This window comes from Chlorocebus sabaeus, chromosome 20 (genome assembly GCF_047675955.1).
Source record: "Chlorocebus sabaeus isolate Y175 chromosome 20, mChlSab1.0.hap1, whole genome shotgun sequence".
Classification (NCBI taxonomy): Eukaryota; Metazoa; Chordata; class Mammalia; order Primates; family Cercopithecidae; genus Chlorocebus; species Chlorocebus sabaeus.
In genome coordinates, this window is record NC_132923.1 from 14,257,296 (window position 1) to 14,276,632 (window position 19,337).

General features: G+C 42.0%; 1 protein-coding gene across 2 annotated transcripts in view; it reads right to left on the minus strand.

Annotated features, from left to right (window-relative positions):
• NBPF9 (NBPF member 9) overlaps positions 1–19,337 on the minus strand; it is a 30,873-nt gene continuing 11,536 nt past the window's right edge. Inside the window, exons 1-7 of one of the 2 annotated variants that reach the window (XM_073008428.1) lie at positions 17,710–17,895; positions 12,027–12,262; positions 8,038–8,089; positions 6,836–6,999; positions 4,511–4,669; positions 3,676–3,797; positions 1–452 (exon numbers count right to left, since the gene is read on the minus strand). In XM_073008428.1, coding sequence (XP_072864529.1) covers positions 3,691–3,797; positions 4,511–4,669; positions 6,836–6,999; positions 8,038–8,089; positions 12,027–12,078 — 534 coding nt within the window. In that variant the 5' untranslated portion in view covers positions 12,079–12,262; positions 17,710–17,895 and the 3' untranslated portion in view covers positions 1–452; positions 3,676–3,690. Of the gene's footprint in view, positions 453–3,675; positions 3,798–4,510; positions 4,670–6,835; positions 7,000–8,037; positions 8,090–11,801; positions 12,263–14,918; positions 15,022–17,284; positions 17,495–17,709; positions 17,896–19,337 lie in introns of those variants that run through there. The other variant, XM_008019324.3, reaches the window with a different exon arrangement.

The following is a 19,337-nucleotide window of genomic DNA, read 5'->3' on the forward strand; positions in this document are numbered from 1 at the left end:
TGTGTGTAAAATAAACTTTATTGTCAGAGGTTTCTAAACGCTCATCCTTCAAGGAAAACGGACATACGCTGAAGAGCTGATAAACAGTCTACAGCAGTGTTACTCTAACTTAATCTTGATTCCAAGTCCTTGCCATTTTCCTCCAGCTGCTGTTGACTCCAGTTATATATAGGTTGGGGGAAAGGGGATTATCTATGAATCTAGGCATCACTGTCTCTTGGGCAGTTATCACATTTGCAGGCTGAAGGGATGAGATTTCTACAATCAAACTATCCATTTGGAGTACAAATCTGGAGTGGCTGTAAAATTTGGTTCTCAGAGATGGAGCTTTCAGATTTGGTCTTTCAGTTGTTCTGTTGTTTCAGTTTCTCTCATCAACTGGGGAACTGTTTGTGACTAAGCTTTGTTAAAAGTAGAGAAGAGCTTTTCATAGTTCCAACATTAGTTGTTACCTGAAATAAACAAAAACACACAGACACACAACTAAACGATAATGTTTGGTGAGGTTTGCTGATACCTAACTGAGGCTGGAGTGAGAGCTAAGTGGTGATACAGGCCAGGTGCAAACTGAGTGCAGCTAAGTGGATAATCTCTGGTAGTGAAGATAATCTCTGGCCTAGAAGAAGATAGTAATAATAGATTGAAAAGAAAGTCTCCTGAAATGAACTAGCTGGCCTGTGGTGTAGGACACAGGACCTCAGCCACCTTATGATTCTAAAAGCCTTGCTCAAAGCCACTGCAGATGAGTTAGCTAGGTCTCTACCACCTCCTCAGCAATAATTGACTCTCCATAATACTCCTCTAGAGAGAAATAAAGTTCTTTCACACCTACCAGGAAGGGATTTGCTTAGCCTCAAATGTGCACATTCAGAAATAGCTTGTCATCAGAAAGAGAGGGCAGTGTGCAGAGAAATTACCCTCCTAAGTCCACATCCTATTCCTTTTAAATAAGAGCGTGGTGCCAAGGGAAGAGCCCTAGAAGGTGAAAGCCTGCAGGGTGCTCAGATACTACCCAAGTACAGTTCCATCTTTGACCATAAGGAGACAATGGTGTCAAGAGGCTCAGGCCATATGATCTGTGGGTGAAAAACCTGGGATGACAATCGAGGCCTCAAACCTCTTCCACTACATCACAGAGTTTAGGAGCAGTTAGAAGGAAGGCTTCAATCTGGAGAACACTAACAGGCTCTAGAGATTATTGGTTCATGGTGGCTGGGACACAAATAAGGATTCACAGAAAGATGTTTATAGTAAATGTTCTTTTACAGTAAGTCTTATTTTGGGATTTTGCTTGATAAAAAGGCTGAGCAAAAGTAAACAACTTTTATTTATTTATATATTTATTTATATTTTGAGACAGTTTCACTCTTGTTGCCCAGGTTGGAGTGGAGCGGTGCAATCTCAGCTCACCACAACCTCCACACCCCGGGTTCAAGCGATTCTCCTGTCTCAGCCTACCAAGTAGCTATGATTAGAGGCATGCACCAGCATGCCCAGCTATTTTTTTTTGTTGTTGTTGTTGTTTTTTGCATTTTTAGTAGGGATGGGGTTCCTCCATGTTGGTCAGGCTGGCCTCAAACTCCCGACCTCAGGTGATCCTCCCAAAGTGCTGGGATTGCAGGCGCGAGCCACCACACCTGGCCAAAGGTAAAAAATTTTCTAATTGCAATTCTGAACCTCTTATGGGTTGTGAAATCAATATAGCGGACTGCGTACTACTACAGGCTTTATTTAAATACTCGGTAGGGTGGATTACACATAGTAAAAGATTTTTTAAAAACTGATCACAAAGAATTATGTATTTCTCACTGCATCTTGTGGTCAGAAAAGTTTGAGAAACTGCCCTACATAGGCAAATTATAGGTTCAACCTATCCATCTACCTCTTTTTCTCTTCTCTTTTTTCCATGCTATACAAGACCATGGAGAGAGGAAGGCAAATTCCATCAATGGGCGGTGTTAAGCCTTTTCTATGAGGTAGTTGTACATTTGGGACACTTTTATGCTGGTGACTTGAGATTCTAGTGGATAGATGATCCTTTTCATCTCTAGCCACATGTCAAAATTACTTGGGAACTTTTTAATACTACTAGTGGTTTCCATCCACCTGGAAGCATTTAAATCAGAATGTCTATGTGTACAGTCCAGGCACTTGTGTTAGTTAAAACCTCACCAGGCTTTATAATATGACAGAATGGTTTAAAGCTACCGAGTAGACCCACCCTATTTCCCACCATTCTGTTTCTCTTTCACCATAGGCATCTTTCCCATGAGAAAGTAAAGATTTCAGTCTCTTTTCACAGTCTCAAGTAAATCACTATCTTTCTCAATTGGCCTTCCAAGGCAAAGATTTCTTTCCATTTATCTATCTGAATTTTTACAAGGTTGTCCTCTGGATTCCCTTTTCTCAAAGCTAATTCACCACAAAGGCACCGATCAAGTCAAGGAGCTGGGCCTTCATACACCTGCACCTGTCAATCATGGGTAAATACTTTGCAGGCGGGGTTGCTGGTGCTGTGGGATTGACATAAACTCCCAGGTATTGCCAGCTCTGAGCCTCAGGCAAGCTTGTGACTAAGAGACTCCAGTAGTCTGAGGACAGTCCTTACTCAGAAGGGTCTTTGGAAGCAAAAGCAAACATAGGCATGAGAGGGTGAAAAACAAAAAAAGAAATCCGATGTGGTCTTGGCTTATACCTAATAGAACTTGTACAAGAATGCATATTAAGGTGGGTATTGTACACAGCAGAGCTTAGTAAATACCAAGTCTGCAGTTTAAGGGATAGGCTGAAGAGATTTTGCAGGTTTGTAAACATGTTTGCCAATTTGAACATACTTTTGTTTACGTTTGGTTTTTCTCCTCAGTGGTAAGAGCTAGGCACAAAAAGGTAGCTAGGATATTATGATTTGAATCAATAAATTTGTATTTTGCCAAGGACCAAGATGAACTATGACTATTTCAATTTTTTAGTACTTTATTTTCATCAGTTTGAAAATTAGGACTTTTGCTCCTTTTTTGGATTATGACATCTTTTTGGTTTTCACACTTTCTCAAAGACCAGTAATTTAGAATCTAAATTATGATTGCTTATTCTTTCAGTACTCCAAGGGAAAGTTGATTCAACCTTGACAAAATGTATTCAATTAAAATAATTGTTCTTTTACATTTTTTTCTTTTTTTTTGAGATGGAGTCTTGCTTTGTCACCCAGGCTAGAGTGCAGTGGCACAATCTTGGCTCACTGCAATCTCCGCCCTGGGTTCAAATGATTCTCCCGCCTCAGCCTCCCAAGCAGTTGGGACTACAGGCGCGTACCACCACGCCCAGCTAATTTTTGTATTTTTAGTAGAGATAGGGTTTCACCATGTTGTTCTCTTAAATCACTTCACCTTTTAAGTTTGTCCTTCTCTTCTCCAATTTGCAATAATGGAGTGTGGCTTGTACCTAAATAGTATATTTCTTAGAGCTACTTATTCCTGGAGGCTGGCAGTCTGGGGGCCTGGAGGGGGTGCATCTAGAAAGCAGCCGTCTCTCAGTTGAGATTAACTATGAGAATTGTGGGTTATAAGGCTTTGAGCAGCTCTGGCTGCGCCATCCTCTTTTGTTTCAACAGTGGGGTGTGACAAGAGAAGGGACCCATCTGAGACTGACTTCATATTGTGGCCTTTCACCACTTACCTCTGGAAATTTGATTCAGGCAAGCCGGGGGAGTCGCCGGTATTCTTCTCTGAGAACTCTGTTTTCATTATACAGCTGGACAACAGAATCTATGATCTGCCTGTAGAGGTTAGAGGTGCATCCTGTTCCAGGAAATAATTACAATTTAGGCAAGTCATACACATTTGCTTAAGAGAATGCTTTCTGCACATTCCATGTTCTTCCTCTCTATCTTAGCCTAGGGAGAAAACCACGGGGAGTCAGGGCTGGAACTTTAGTGTGATGGGGCAGAAGCTTAATTTTCACATGATTCTGAACAAATGCCAGCACGTCACATGTATTATCATGTTCAATGGCTGAAATATGAAGGAGGTTTTCCTGAAATAGTTGCTGCTTTGATATGGGAAGGGACCTGGTTACTGTTCTTCTGGCCCAGCACGATGTTGTGAAATGATGGCCTCTGTGTGAGAGCAATCGAAGAGGAGGGGGTTGGAGAGAACCACCTTGGGGTGGTAGAATGAAGAGTAACCAAGACATAAGGGAAGCTGATGAGGATGGCAGCAGGGGAGACTCTCATTCTGCTACATGAGGTGCTCAGAAACCTGGGTTCTAGTGAATGCCAATCACGTAAGAAACAGAGAGACAGCAGGCGGTGTGCAGAAGCAGAGAGAAGACGGTGGACAGCCTGGGAATCACAAGAATGATTTCAGAGCAATTCTTTAAGCCTATTTATTCACCTATAAATAGGAATGATAGTAGCTGCCCTACCTCTCTAGCTGGGACATTTGTAATGAATAAGTGAAGTAAAGTATGTCAAAGTGCTTGAAATCTACAAAACTCTGCCCCAGTCACAGGCCTTTAGAAAAATACATATTGCCAGAAGCAGACCGACTTGGGCCTCTCCTACCATTTTCTTCATCAAAGCTGCTGAGATAACGTTCCAGCTTTTCTCGCAGGCAGTTGTTGATGAAAAGGGTTTCCTTCAGGTGCTGCCGCTGGCTCTGGATCTCATCTTCTGCAGCCATTCCACCAGGACATGGAATGAGATGGGAAATGAAGAATGCCGATCACTAAAGGGGTAGTCAGGGGCCTCTCATCAAGATCCCTGCCTTTCACCATTCTTTTGTCAACTTCATCTTCTCATCAGGGAACATAAGGCAACTTTCTTTAAGAGCTTTTAAGGTTTCAAACAAAGCATGGCCAAGTGCTAAGCAAATTCCACAGGGATGCCTCCCACATGGAGATATGGGAAGTATAAGGCAGGTTGACAGGAGGTGGGAAAACACTGAAGGTCCCTGAGTAGGGCTTTTCTAGCACTAGGAAAGGTGTGACCACCTCCTTGAGATGACTTATAAGTACTAGGGAACATCTTCCTCTCTACAAAATATCTTTCCTGGACATCTTTATTTTGTTGTTGTTTTTTGACAGAGTCTCATTCTGTCACCCAGGCTGGAGTGCAGAGGCACCATCTTGGCTAACTACAACCTCCGTCTCCCAGGTTCAAAGGATCCTCATGCCTCAGCCTCCCGAGTGGCTGAGATTAGAGGCGTGCACCACTATGCTTGGCTAATTTTTGCATTTTTAGTAGAGACAGGGTTTCACCATGTTGGCCAGGCTGGTCTCGAACTCCTGACCTCAAGTGATCTACCCACCTAGGCCTCCCAAAGTGCTGGGATTATAGGTGTGAGCCACCGTGACCGGCCCTGAATATCTTTAACAGATGGTAATGACCTTCCTCTGCACCTTATTGTGAAATTGTAAAGAGAAATAAGGATGCCTTTGTCAGAGGATGGTATGAGTAATAAAAGCCACATACTTATACCCATCCCTGACAAAATGACAAGCCTAATATGGTTTATATTACTATGAAAGCTCAGTGAGTGAATTAATATGGTCTCTTTCTATTGTGTAGAAGAGTATATTATAGTCCCCTAACAATCCAAAGTTTTGCCCCCAAAGTAAAGTCAAACATTCAAGTAAGGGAGAGGAGATATAGGTCAAGGTTTTAATCTATACACACACCAGTGAGGCACCAACCCAAAGGGCTCTTATATACCTAGAGAAGCTCCAATGGCTAGCGTGGAGTTATTCTGGGAAGAGGGCATGCTGGTGGCATTGCTGTTAGATTCAGCCTTTTCTCCAGCAGATAGCCTCGTTGTTTATTTAGATTGAATTACAACATTGAGACTAAACTAACAGAGATCGTAAAAATACCTTGGTGCTGCACAAAGATTGAGAACCCTGGCTATTCACCAAAGGGTTGCCAAGATCAAATTCTTGTCTTTATGGAAATACCCTGATATTTTACTAGTCAGATGGAACCTTATGGGAAAGCAAGCACCTGAGGGGAGATGGAGACTAGAGCTTGAAACCCAGGAAGCATTATAATTGCACCTCCAAACATATGGACAAGCCTGCCAACATTCTTGGGATGGCTAGAACAGCTTGGGAAAACTGTTCAGGAACTATAATTATCAAGAATATTTCAGGAAGGCTGGGCACGGTGGCTCACGTCTGTAATCCCAGCACTTTGGGAGGCAGGGGTGGGTGAATTGCTTGAGCTCAGGAGTTTGAGGCCAGGTTGCACAACAAGGCAAGACCCTGTCTCTACCAAATAGGCAAAAATATAGCCGGGAGTAGTGGCATGCATCTGTGGTCTCAGCTACTCAGGAGGCTGAAGTGGGAGGGTCATTTGACCCTGGGCTGTAGGTTGTGGTGAGCTGAGATCATGCCACTGCACTCTAGCTTGGGTGACAGAACAAGGGACCCTGTCTCAAAAAATTTATATATTTCAGGAAAGATAAGATGTCCCGTTTTAAAGAAGGAGAGCTGTTAAACGGATTTGTACATGTGCTGCAGTAGTGGCAGAGTCTGCCATAATCTCTTTACTCTCTCCATTCTGGCCTGCTTTGAGTATACCAGCTTGCAGATGCCAATCCTGGCCAGAGGGACTGAGGTGAGGACAGCAACAGAGCAAATTACCTGACCCACACTAGGGACCTGTACTTGAGACTTGAAATCAGAGCTGTGTTCAGCCTAATCACTTTTTTAAAGTGAATCTTCAGGGCCTGCCTGCAGAGAATAACATCTCTCAGTTTAGACAGAGGTGTTGAGCATGTAGAATGTAGGAGCTACTGAGAGATTAATGGAGCTTTATTTTTCTTATCAAAGGAGCACTCACTGGCTATATCCAGAGCAGAGGAGTCTTCCTGTGCATCAGAGAGGAAGGCATTTGTGCTGGGAAGCTGGTGGGAGTCATGGCGGCTGGAATGAGTCAAATACTGTTCATCTAGTGAGTCCTCCAGGACTTCATCCATTTCTTCCTCCTGGGCCTCCCTCCTGAGCCTGGTGGAGTAGGCAAGACAAGGGATTAAACCAAGGCAGCCTGGAACCACAGCTTCATAGCTAGTTCTGATCTGAAGCTCATGGAAGAGGCACCAAGAGGACCTCTTGGTCCATCATATCAAAGAGGGACCATCATATCAAAGAGGAAGTATACAATCCACTTTTGACTGGGAGTATAGTGAGTCGAGAGTTAGTATAGAAGTGAAAACAGCAAGTGATCAGTGCATTGACCTCATAACACACAGATAAGGCAGCAGACTCAACAACTACTCTAAAATACACTCAGGGCACACAGGACACAGAGAGCCATACTATTGGATTCAAAATGCTGTGTTCAGATTTTATTTAATATGATGTGGAGTGGTCCATTGAACACTGGCTCTTGAGACAACGTAACATCCCAGGGCTTTTGCAGATTTTAGACCCCTAGCTCTAAATACTTGCTATGGTTTCAATTTATTTTTCAAGGTAATTTTCTGGCTATAAAATATCTGCCAACATAATTCAGGACAACTGTGCAGAAACCAGATAGGCATCTCACTTTGGTTTGCAACCATATAGGATTTAAAGATACAGAAACCAGGGATCCCTGGTTAGTTTACTTTTTGGTAAGACTGACTAGTTAACTAAGCGTGAGAAATTACTAAGAAATAGGAACCAATACAAGAACTGCAAAGAGAGCAGAGAACCGTTTTTAAAAGGACACATTGTATAATCAGTCAACAAAAAAAGGAACACCCAGCAGTGTCTGCTTTTTCCAGATCTGGGACCTTTAACCTCTTGAGCCCTTGCTTCTGGAACCCTCTCTAGATTTGAGTCCTTGCTTCTGGAATCCTCTCTGTATTTGAGTCTTTGCTTCTGGAATCCTCTCTAGATTTGAGTCCTTGCTTCTGGAATCCTCTCTAGTCCTTGCTTCTGGAATCCTCTCTAGATGTGAGCTCTTGCTTCTGGAATCCTCTCTAGATTTGAGCCCTTGCTTCTGGAATCCTCTCTAGATTTGGTCAGTCCATTATCAGCCCCTTCATCATTCGGAGTTACCTGGGAGCCAGTAGCTTTTGCCTGTCTTCATTTTTCTTACCATTGTGATTTTCTGCAAACCAAAATTAAAAGAGCTGGTCAGAAATTAAGCAGGTCTCATTTCACACATTGCACACATGGGGCCTGTATGATCAGGGACATAACACTTTATATGTGTGTTCAGAATGTTCTGCGAGAATTTTTGCAGGAGGCCTCAGGTTGTGTCTTTAGAGAAGTGGCCTGGCGGGCTTGCCTGAGCCCACTGGACAGGGTGTTCCTGATGTGGTGAATCATCACCATGACATCAGCTGCCTGAAGCAGAGCAAAAGTCTTTTGTTTCCCAGCTCAAAGAATACTTGCCTGGCTGCCCTTTGGACTTCTCCAGTTGTAACCTTCCTTCCTGCCACAGGCTGGTTGCCAGACCATGACTGTCCCATTGCTACTCACACACAGAACCTGCTCCAGTCTCGGAGAGGACAAATAGCCCTGTCCTACCTCTACTCCAAAACCAGAGGACTGCCCAGTTGCCTTCAAGTCTGTCCCTGTTGTGCTTCCTCAGATGTTCTTGGGGGTAATTCTTGTTTTTTTTTTTTTCTTCTCAGTTTGTTAGTGAGAATTGGGGGTGATTCTATGAAAAACATTCCAGTATAAATCAACTTTTCTAACATCAGCTTCTACTATATCCAGTGCCTAAACTTACCCCAAAAGATTTGGACAGTTTATTGGGACCTGAAAATGAATAAATAAATAACCCTGAAAGAGAAATACACTCATGAACATTAAGACACTACTTCAACTGATCTGTACAGCAGCCGTGGAATTATGATTTGACCCACTTTACAAATGAGGAAACAGAAATTCAAGAAGGATCAATCACTTGCACAAAGTTAGTAAATACAGCGCTGAGGCTAGAGCCTAGGTAATTCTGATTCTTAGCCCAGAGGTCTTTCCATTCTAACACGCTACAAAGATTGAATGGAGACTTCTGCTTCTGGCCAAGTTGGAGTAATAGGGACCAGATTTGTCCTCCACCTTAAACAACTAAGAAACCGGAAAAGGTGTTTTAAACTCTAGCTTCAACATTGGATATAGTGCAGTACAGTACAGTACAGTGATCCCTGAGAGAGAGAAAATAAAAGAGGTGAGCCCTATGATTGCTCCAGTTTCCTGCCTGAGATTGTCAAGTGCAGAGCAGGGAGGGAGGACCCAGGCAGAGCCTGGTAGTAAGTTTGAAGAAGTCAGGGTGGCTAGACATCACAGGACAGACTAGAGAATAGATTGCTGCACAGACAGAATGCGTTGGATAGCTGTCTTCAATCTTCAGCTAAGTACTCATTAGTACATGTATTTGAGGGAATTATGCAAAGCAGGGGAAAGAACTTCCCAAAAGGAATAATATCTCACACAGAGCTTGCAACACTTGGTGTTTCCATCAACTACAGTGAAAATCCCTTTTAATAGAGGGAGCATTGCTTAGAACAGGAGTCGCCAACCCCCAGCATTGGTCCATGCCCTGTTAGGAATGGGGCCGCACAGCAGGAGGTGAGCAGCCAGCAAGAAAACATTACTGCCTGAGCTCTGCCTCCTGTCAGATCAGCGCTGGCATTAGATTAGCATTGGAGCACAAATCCTATTGTGAAGTGTACATGCCAGGGATCTAGGCTGCATGCTCCTTATGAGACTCTAACTAGTGCCTGATGATCTGAGGTGGAACAGTTTCCTACTGAAACCACCCAACTCCCAACCCCTACCATCCCACCCCCACCTTGTCTGTGGAAAAATTGTCTTTCATGCAACCAGTCCCTGGTGCCAAAACTGTGGGAGATCACTGGCTTAGAATCTTCAAAAGAGTGTTGCCCCCCAGTGTAAACTATGGACTTTGTGTGATAATGACACGTCAATGTAAGTTCATCAACTGTAACAAATGTACCATTCTGGGGAGAGATGTTGATAGCCTAGGAAGCCATGCATGTGTGCAGGCAGGGGGTATATGGGAACTTTTTGTACTTCCTGCTCAATTTTGCTGTGAATCTGAAACTTCTCTAAAAAATAAGGTCTGTTTTCTTAAAAGGCATATTGCCCCCATAGTGGGAAAAAAATAGCTGTTGACTAATAGCTGTGCTTATCCTGCCTAAAAAATTTAAAAAGCCGGCTTGAAAAGATGCAAATTGTTTTTAAGTAACTTTATTATATACTAAAACAAAGTCAAAAGAACTTTAACACAAAATGCAAAAAATCCAGCATTCAATAGGTTACAATTTGCAATGTCTAACACCAAATCAAATAATGTTAGGAATGCAGAGAGACAGAAAACCATAATCCATGATGAGAAGGGAAAAAAAATAAATCTACTTAAACTGACTTAGAAAGGACACATCAGGTGAGAATTAAAAAACAATAGAAAGGACACGGATGACAGAATCTGTAGACAAGGACATTGAAACAAATATAACTATATTCCTTGTATTAAAGAAACTAGGCCAGGTGTGGTGGCTCATGCTTGTAATACCAGCACTTTGTGAGGCCAAGGTGGGTGTGTCACCTGAGGTCAGGAGTTTGAGACCAGCCTGGCCAATGTGGTAAAACCACATGTCTATAAAAATTACAAAAATTAGCTGGGCATGGAGGCAAGTGCCTATAATCCCAGCTACTCAGGAGGCTGAGGCATAAGAATCACTTGAGCCAAAATCTCACCACTGCACTTCAGCCTGGGCAACAGAGCGAGACTCTGTTTCAAAAAATAGAATAAAATAAAATAAAGAAGATAGAGGAAAATATGAAATGATGAGGAGTTACATAGAAGAGTTTTAAAAAGACAAATAAAATTTAGATGAAAAATAAAGTCTGAGATGAAAATACACTGGACAGGATTAATGGCAGATTAGATGCTGCTGAGGAAAGATTAATCAATTCCAAGACATGGAAATAGAAAGAAATAGAGAAAAAAAAGATACAACAAAAAATGAACAGACCATTAGTCAACTGTGGTAAAATTTCAAAGCAGCTAATACAAACATAACTGGAGTCTTTGAAGGAGAGAATAGAAAGAATATATATTATATATATTTGATATATATATGCTATATATAATATATTGTATATGCCATATATAAGACAAATATGTCATTATTATTCAAATTTGATCAGAACTATAAACATGCAGATGCAAAAAATTAAATAAAGTAAAACAATACATGAAAGATAAAACTATACAAGGTCTTATCATAATCAAACTGCTTAACACCAGTGATAAATAGAAAATCTCAAGAGTAGCCAGTGAAAAATGACATATTATGTACAGAGGAACAAAAATAAGAATTATGGCAGACTTCTTGTTGGAAACAATGTAAGCCAGAAGACAGTGGAATATCACTTTTCAAACACTTTAAAAACAAAACTGTCAACTAGAATCCTACGCCCAGTGAAAATATCTTCCAGAAGTGAAAGTGAGTTCTTATGCTCATCAAGATGAAGTAATCCACTATACTCTATCTCTCTTACTGATTGAAACTAAGAACTCTCAGGTCAGGCACAGTGGCTCACACCTGTAATCCCAGCACTTTAGAAGGCCAAAGCAGGTGGATCACTTGAGCTCAGTAGTTCAAGACCAGCCTGGGCAACATGGAGAAACTCTGTCTCTACAAAATATACAAAAATTAGCCAGGCGTGGTGGCACACACTTGTAGTCCCAGCTACTTGGGAGGCTGAGGTGGGAGGACTGCTTGAGCCCAGGAGGTACAGATCACAGTCAGCCAAGATCGTGTCACTGAACTCCAGCTTGGGTAAGAGAGCAAGACTCTGTCTCAAAATAAAAAACAAAACTCAGAACTCTTGAAAGAACATTAAAAGTGATTACCTGAGTGCTCTAAAGAGAAAACAATAGAATGCAGATTAAGGACCATAGTCAAAACTAAAATAAAATCTACAATGGAAATAACTTTGCATTTTTTCTCCTCACTTTGGGGCACTTGGGAGGAGCTAAGGGTCTTCAGAGCCTGTAACCAAGTTACCTGTGGCCAGTTTTCTGACAAGAACCTCTGTCAGCTGGCTTCCTTGTACCATTTGCTCACAGAATCTCTGTCTCTGGTAGTAGGCAATGCCAGTGTTCCTGAGAAGGCCCTCAAAAGACTTGACTGTGTTCTTCACATGCTGGGTGAAAAGGTAGCAGACACCTCTCCCTTCCTGTATCTTCTGTCGTAAGTGTGTCAGTTCTTTAGCCTGAGCCTGAATTAAGGGATCATGTATCCTAAGGTGGGAGAGAGGAGTAAAATGTAAGAGGGAATGTAGTGAATAATAGGTTATAGAAGTTTCAGAGGAGAGATCTCTTAGAATCCCTGTAAGGAACTCCCAAGTTGAATTCTTTTTTTTATTTTTATTTTTTGAGTCAATCTCACTCTGTCGCCCAGGCTGGAGTGCTGTGATGCAATCTTGACTCACTGCAACCTCTGCCTCCGCCTCCACCTCCCAAGTTCGAGCAATTCTCTTGGCTCAGCCTTCCAAGAAGCTGGGACTACAGGTGCCCATCGCTACGTCAGGAAAATTTATATATTTTTTGTAGAGATGGGGTTTTGTCATGTTGGCCAGGCTCATCTCGAACTCCTGACCTCAAGTGATCCATGCACCTTGGCCTCCCAAAGTGCTGGGACTACAGGCATGAGCCACTGCACCCGGCCCAAGATCAATTCTTGTACAAGTTGTGTGACTTGCCTGTGGCAGAAGGAATGAAGAAACAGCCTTGGGTTCTGGGTTTGTCTGTTATTTATTTTACTAACTTTGCATTAAAAAGATGCCCCATGGGTTCCCCACTTCAGTCCAAGTACATTTTCATATGATATACATCAAGCATTATGCAGTAGCTGGCAAAAAAAAAAAAAAAAAGAACCAGAAAAAAAGCAAGCCAGGATCAAAAGTGTTGGGCAGGTATCTCTGGTATGAATTGAAAATTAAAAAGAAAAATCAGTGAAAAAGTCAAGAAGGGCAGTATTCTTTTGAATGACATGAAGATAGGCCATAATCAGTAAGAAGGCTGTTAAAACTAAAGTTCTGGCCAGGTGCAGTGCCTCATGCCTGTAATACCAGCACACTGGGAGGCCAAGGCGGCAGTTCACCTGAGGTCAGGAGTTTTGAGACCAGCCTGGTCAACATGGTGAAACCCCATCTCTACTAAAAATACAAAAGTTAGCCGGCCTGGTGGTGTGCACCTGTACTCTCAGCTCCTTGGGAGGCTGACGTAGGAGGATCGCTTGAACCTGGGAGGTGGAGGTTGCAGGGAGCTAAGATCATACCACTGCACTCTAGCCTGGGCAACAAGGTAAGACTCCATCTAAAAAAAAGAAAAAAAGTAAAGTTCTGAGTAGTAATTTCATTATTCTATGTTGGATTTCATTGTTTTCTAATTATTGTTTAAATATTTCTCATGGTGATATGGTTTGGCTGTGTCCCCACCCAAGTCTTATGTTGGATTGTAATCCCCTGTGATGGGGGACAGACCTGCTGGAAGGTGACTGGATCATGAGGGCGGATTTCCCCCTTGCTGTTCTCGTGATAGTGAGTGAGTTCTCATGAGGTCTGGTTGTTTGAAAGTGCAGCACTTCACTCTTTGCTCTCTCTCTCTCTCTCCCGTTCTGGCCATGTGAAGCAGGCCTGCTTCCCCTTCGACTTCCACAATGATTGTAAGTTTCCTTAGGCCTGCCCAGAAGCAGAAGCCTGTACAGCCCACAGAACCCTGAGCCGATTAAACCTCTTTCCTTTATAAATCACCCAGTCTCAGATACATGTTTATAGCAGTGTGAGAATGGACTAATACACGTGGGTTCAAATGTGGAGTGTGAGCTCTGTGAGTCTAAGGACAGTGCCACCTATGACCCAACTTACAGCACCCGGTAGTATGTACACATGTAAGTAGTTATTCAGTTAATGTTTAGAACCATGTAGTCCCAGAGCTGGACTGAACATTTGCAGTCATCTACCCCATCTAATGCTCGAGTTTTCTCCCTGTTATTCTTCTAAGTAGTTATCCGCAGGTCTTCTGATTTCAAACTCTATTCCTTAGAGTTACTAGAAAGTGTCAGGGGAAGTAAAGACGCATACTGGGGAGAAGCAGGGGCTCCAGACCTGTCCCCCCTTCAATCAAATCTCTCTGCTTTGGTGAGTTTTACACATTTGAGCTTCTATGATTTCATTTCAACAAAGCATTAAAAGAAGTGTCGAATGCTACAATCTACCTTATGTCTGAAACCCTCTAAGGATAGTCAATGCTGGTCCTGAGCAAATAATTCATTTTCCGCATAACAGCTGCTCAATCATCTATCTATCCAATAGCCCTAGCAGTTAATACTCCACCTAGTGTAACAGTTTTAAAAAAAGTTTGGAGGAGAAACATTTTTATCATGAAAGGCACTTTGGAAAGTTTGAAAATATCTCTTACAGAAAATGTTAATGACAATCACCACATCTATAAATGGGAACAAATATAATAATTACAGAAAATAATTGTTCAGAGTTTTATATGTGTTAGAGATGGTTCTAACTACTTGCAATTGTGCATTTAATCTTCATAACCCTCTAAGGTAGATACTGTCAGTATTTCCATTTTATAAATGAGGTAGCCTAGGTTGATGACATGCAGAAAAGTGAAGTAAATTTGACCAAGGACACACAGATAGAAGCCACATTGCTAGTATTCCAACGCAGGCAGCTGTCTCCATTTTACTAGTATGCTATTTAACAGAAAACCCTAGACACCTAACTGGACCATAGCCTCATTGTGTCTTAGTCTAGTTCTGTGCCTGCCTCATACATTTCTGCCCTTCTCCATGCACAAATTTTCTCTTTGTTCTACCAGCCTGGGCTGCCCCACTTCAAACAGTATTTATACACTTCCCACAGAGGTACCTCCTTACCGGAGCCTTGCAGCTGGCCTCGGCAATTCAGCCAGCTCTCTCTCCTGAAACTGCAGCTCCTCCTCCAGCACAGATTTTATAAGGTCTTTGCATTCTTCACAGTCTGAGAAAAGACAGACATGCCTGCATCATGGAAGGCTGGATGTGCTGCTGTGGTCACTGCCTGCAGGGCAGGAGGCAGGGTCTATCTCAAGGATAAAAGTATCCCCAGTACCAGGCTTTACACTGGGATTTCCATATCTTTATTCCTCAGTCTCTCAACTACTCCCCATTTTAGAGATGAGGAAGAAAAACCCACAGGCCGATAAAGTAACATGGCAAGATGATTCAACTGGAAAGAGACAGTTAGAATTCACATCCCCTGAGGTTTGACTCCAAATCTCTCTTTTTCTTTTCTTTTTTTTTTTTTTTTCTCCTTTAGATGGAATCTCACTTTGTTGTCCAGGCTGGAGTGTAATGGCACAATCTCGACTCACTGCAACCTGTGACTCCTGGGTTATTCACCTGTCTCAGCCTCCCAAGTAGCTGTGATTACAAGTGTGCACCACCACACCCAGCTAGTTTTTGTATTTTCAGTAGAGACAGGGCTTCACCATGCTGCCCAGGCTGGTCTCAAACTCCTGACCTCAAATGATCCACCCACCTTGGCTTCCCAAATTGCTGGGATTACAGTAAGTGTGCCAATGTGCCCGGCCATGACTTCAAATCTTAAGACCAATTTACCAAGCCTTACAGCCTCTTAAGTAAAACATGAACATGAGGGCATGAAATAATGACTTCCTGTGTGTTTGGGAAGATACTAAGAACTGTAGGACTGATGATTCTCCTGTTTCAAGAGTTTCAATAATCCCAAAATATTTCAAAGATTTAAACATTTATCTGTATACAACTGTGTAAAACTGCATATGGAGGAGAACGATCCAAATGATATATGCCCAAATGCTAATAGGTGGTAGGTGGTGTTTTAAAGGGAGAACCAACACATAGTGTTTGTCATGGTACTGTTGCAGTAGGTTTTTAAGAATTATCATCATGTGATCATCACCACTATCCAAAGAGGTAGTTACCACTCTATTACTATTACAGATGAGGAAACTGAGGCACAGTGATGATAAGTTAGATTTGAACCCAGGAAATTTGGCCCTAGGGAATATGCTCTTTAATCACTGCGCAATAGTACCTTTATACTAAGGTCTTAGGTAATGTCTTTCTTCTTCTCTAGCTTGAGAAAATTTTGTCCTACAATTACAGGACATGAAGTTGTTGTTTTGTTTTTTTTTAAAACTAGTTTTTCCACACACCAAAGCTCATCTTTTCCCTTCTTTAGTAAGTGGGCTTTTGGCTTTACTTTTCTATGACAGTAAGTTAGACTGCAACTTTTAGCCACCACCCACCCCCACGCAATGATTTATTTTAAAATGATTGTAGAAATTGGAAAGAAAACTCAATTTAATGTTAACCAGAATCCTCTTCTAATATCCCTGTTCCTCTCATGCCCTTGTTCCCATGTTTCCTTGTCATTACAGCTTCTCTCTTATCCAACTATTAGTAACAGGTTTGGGGTTTTACAGTGGATTTCCAAATGTGAGAGCTGACTGTGGAGAGGAAAGGGTCAGCCCCTAACCTGGCCTGGCCTTCTACTGAGAACGGCGGTCTGCTCCACTTGGCCTTGTTCTCATTTTGGCCATGTGTCTCATAGCTCTGATCCTGGACGTCCACCTGCAGTTGCTTGCTGTCTGTAAAGCTGATACTCAGAGACAGAAAGGGTGTTACAAAGTCTCTGATTTTCTGGAAATACCCTCAATCTAACCAGAGCATGAGGAATGGCTTATTTGAACTTATGTGGGAAGAGAATCTTGATCCAGGTATCATAAAGACTTTTCTCCATGTCTGCTACTGAAGTTCGCATCTCCACACATCTGTGACTCAGTTGAGAATAAGTAGTTTTAAGTTCCTTCAAGGAAGATAGGGTATATACTATTACCTCTTTCACCCCTGGCACAGTGCTTTGCAAATGGGTGTTCTTTAAAAAGTTTTAATTGAATCCTGAGCTGTTTTAACCAACAGTGATATTACATGTTTGTAGAAGCTGACACTCATTGCTGAGAAGGGAAAGACAGTTTCATGCCTAAACCAAGGTTTTAGTCTCTATTCCTCACTACACTTGCTCTGTAAACTTTACACCTTTGTGCCTCAGTTTTTCTGTCCTTGGCAAATTGAGAGTAAAATGCCCACTTCTACCTTTTTGGGAGAGTAGTCAGGATAAAATTAGTTCTGATAGAGAATAAAGTCTGCAGTGTTTCATTTCACAGAGGAAAGATGGAAAATCATTTATCACTTTGGTGACCATGCCCCGTGGGACCTACTGTATTTCCGCAGGTGATTGGCCAGGGAGTAGGCAGTAGCTTTGGATGTCAGGAATTTCTCTGTGAGGTCTCGGAAGTTCTGTTTGCATTTTTCCAGTTCAGAGCGCAAGTACTGATTGGTTTCTAGGATGCTCGTTTCTGCCCTTGGACCAAAACAAGTGGTGGGAGATACGGCCATGCTGAAGCTTGTGGAGGAAGTGGAATCAGAGCCTAGGGAGAATAAACCCAAACAAATAATAGATTAAAAACAAATGCATGGATTATGGTAATGGTTGCACTACTTGGGTAAATTACTAAAAATTATTGAACTGTACAATTATGATGAGTAAATTTCATAGTATGTAAATTACACCTCAATAAAGTTTCTTTACATTAAACAAAGATTTAAATGAGTCAAAAGAAAGCAGATTTGATTCATTACTTACTTTTGGGATAAACTTTATCAGCATCCCAGAACTCTAAGAATCCTCAGCCACAAAATCAAGGCACAAGGTGCCTGAGCTTAGAGTCTAAGGTACTGTCTGTGGTTCAGGCTCTGACAGGAATGCCAAAGGTAAGACCCAGTGCCAGGTAACGGTCTGGAGTCACAATAACATAATTAGAAGCGGGGGGTGTCATGGAATGTTAGGATCTCTGCCTTCCAGGTCTAGGCCATGTGGAAACACAAGGTCTCTTCTGAAGGTCACCACCAATGGAGACAACTCTCCCTCAGCAGTCATTCTCAGTATTTGTATACCTTTGTGACAATACCACAGGCCTCATTCTAAAATTTAACCATATTTTCATTGTTTATTATAGCTAATGCATAGAAAACATAAAGAAATACATAGTTCCCTAAGTTCTATCATTCTCCTGAGGACTGACATGAAGTCATTTTCTTCCTAATGAAAACTTTAAAACTTCTAGATAGTCTTGACGTTCTTCTTTGGCGCTCCCATTTTCCACATCATTTTAATATTATAAGAAAAAATTTCTGAATATTCTTCTCAGTGTGTGAATAATTGATGTATATGGATTTAGAGGCCAGGTGCAGTGGCTCACACCTGTAATCCCAGCACTTTGGAAGACCAAGGTGGTTGGATCACTTGAGCTCAGGAGTTTGAGACCAACCCGGGCAGCATGGTGAAACCCTACCTCTACAAAAAATCATTAAAAATTAGCCAGGCATAGTGGCACATGCCTATAGTACCAGCTATTCAGGAGACTGAGGTGGGAGGATCACTTGGGTCCAGGAGTTTGCTGCTACAGTGAACCAAGATCACGCCACTGTACTCCATGCTGGATGACAAAGTGAGACCCTGTCTCAAAGAATAAAAACAAAATAAATAATAAAAGGATTTTGGTCAATGTCTTAATATACTTCTTGCTGCAAACCAATGTTATACTGGCATCTTTTCTCCCACTGGGGAAGCATGTTAGTTTTTTGTTTGTTTGTTTGTTTGTTTATAGACAGGGTCTAGCTCTGCTGCTCAACCTGGAGTGCGATGGCGTGATCACAGCTCACTACAGCCTCAAACTCCCAGGCTCAAGGGATCCTCCTGCCTCAGCCTCCTGAATAGCCAGGACTACAGGCACATGTCACCACCCTCAGCTCTTTTGTGTGTGTGTGTGTGTGTGTGTGTGTGTGTGTGTGTGTGTAGATGGGGTCTCACTATGTTGCCCTGGCTGGTCTCAAACTCCTGGGCCCAAGTTATTCTCACACCTTGGCCTCCCAAAGTATTGGAATTACAGGTGTAAGCCACCACACCTGGCCCATGTTGGATTTTCACTTAACTTGAGGACAAGTTTTATATTCGTAACTCCTAACCCCACTCCCCTATGTGTGGGTTGCTTTGTGTTATGATCTCTATATACATATTGTGTGCTTGTCACTTATGATTTTCATTCTAACTCTACAGGTTTTCTTTCCAATTTGTCATAATCACTGAAATAATTTATGTATATCTCTTTAAATACATGTAGTGGCCACCTAATTTGGAATGACTTATAAACTGTTAGTATATGTTTGAAGCAGTTTTTATGGAACACTAAAGATCTGCATTGAGCCAAAGCC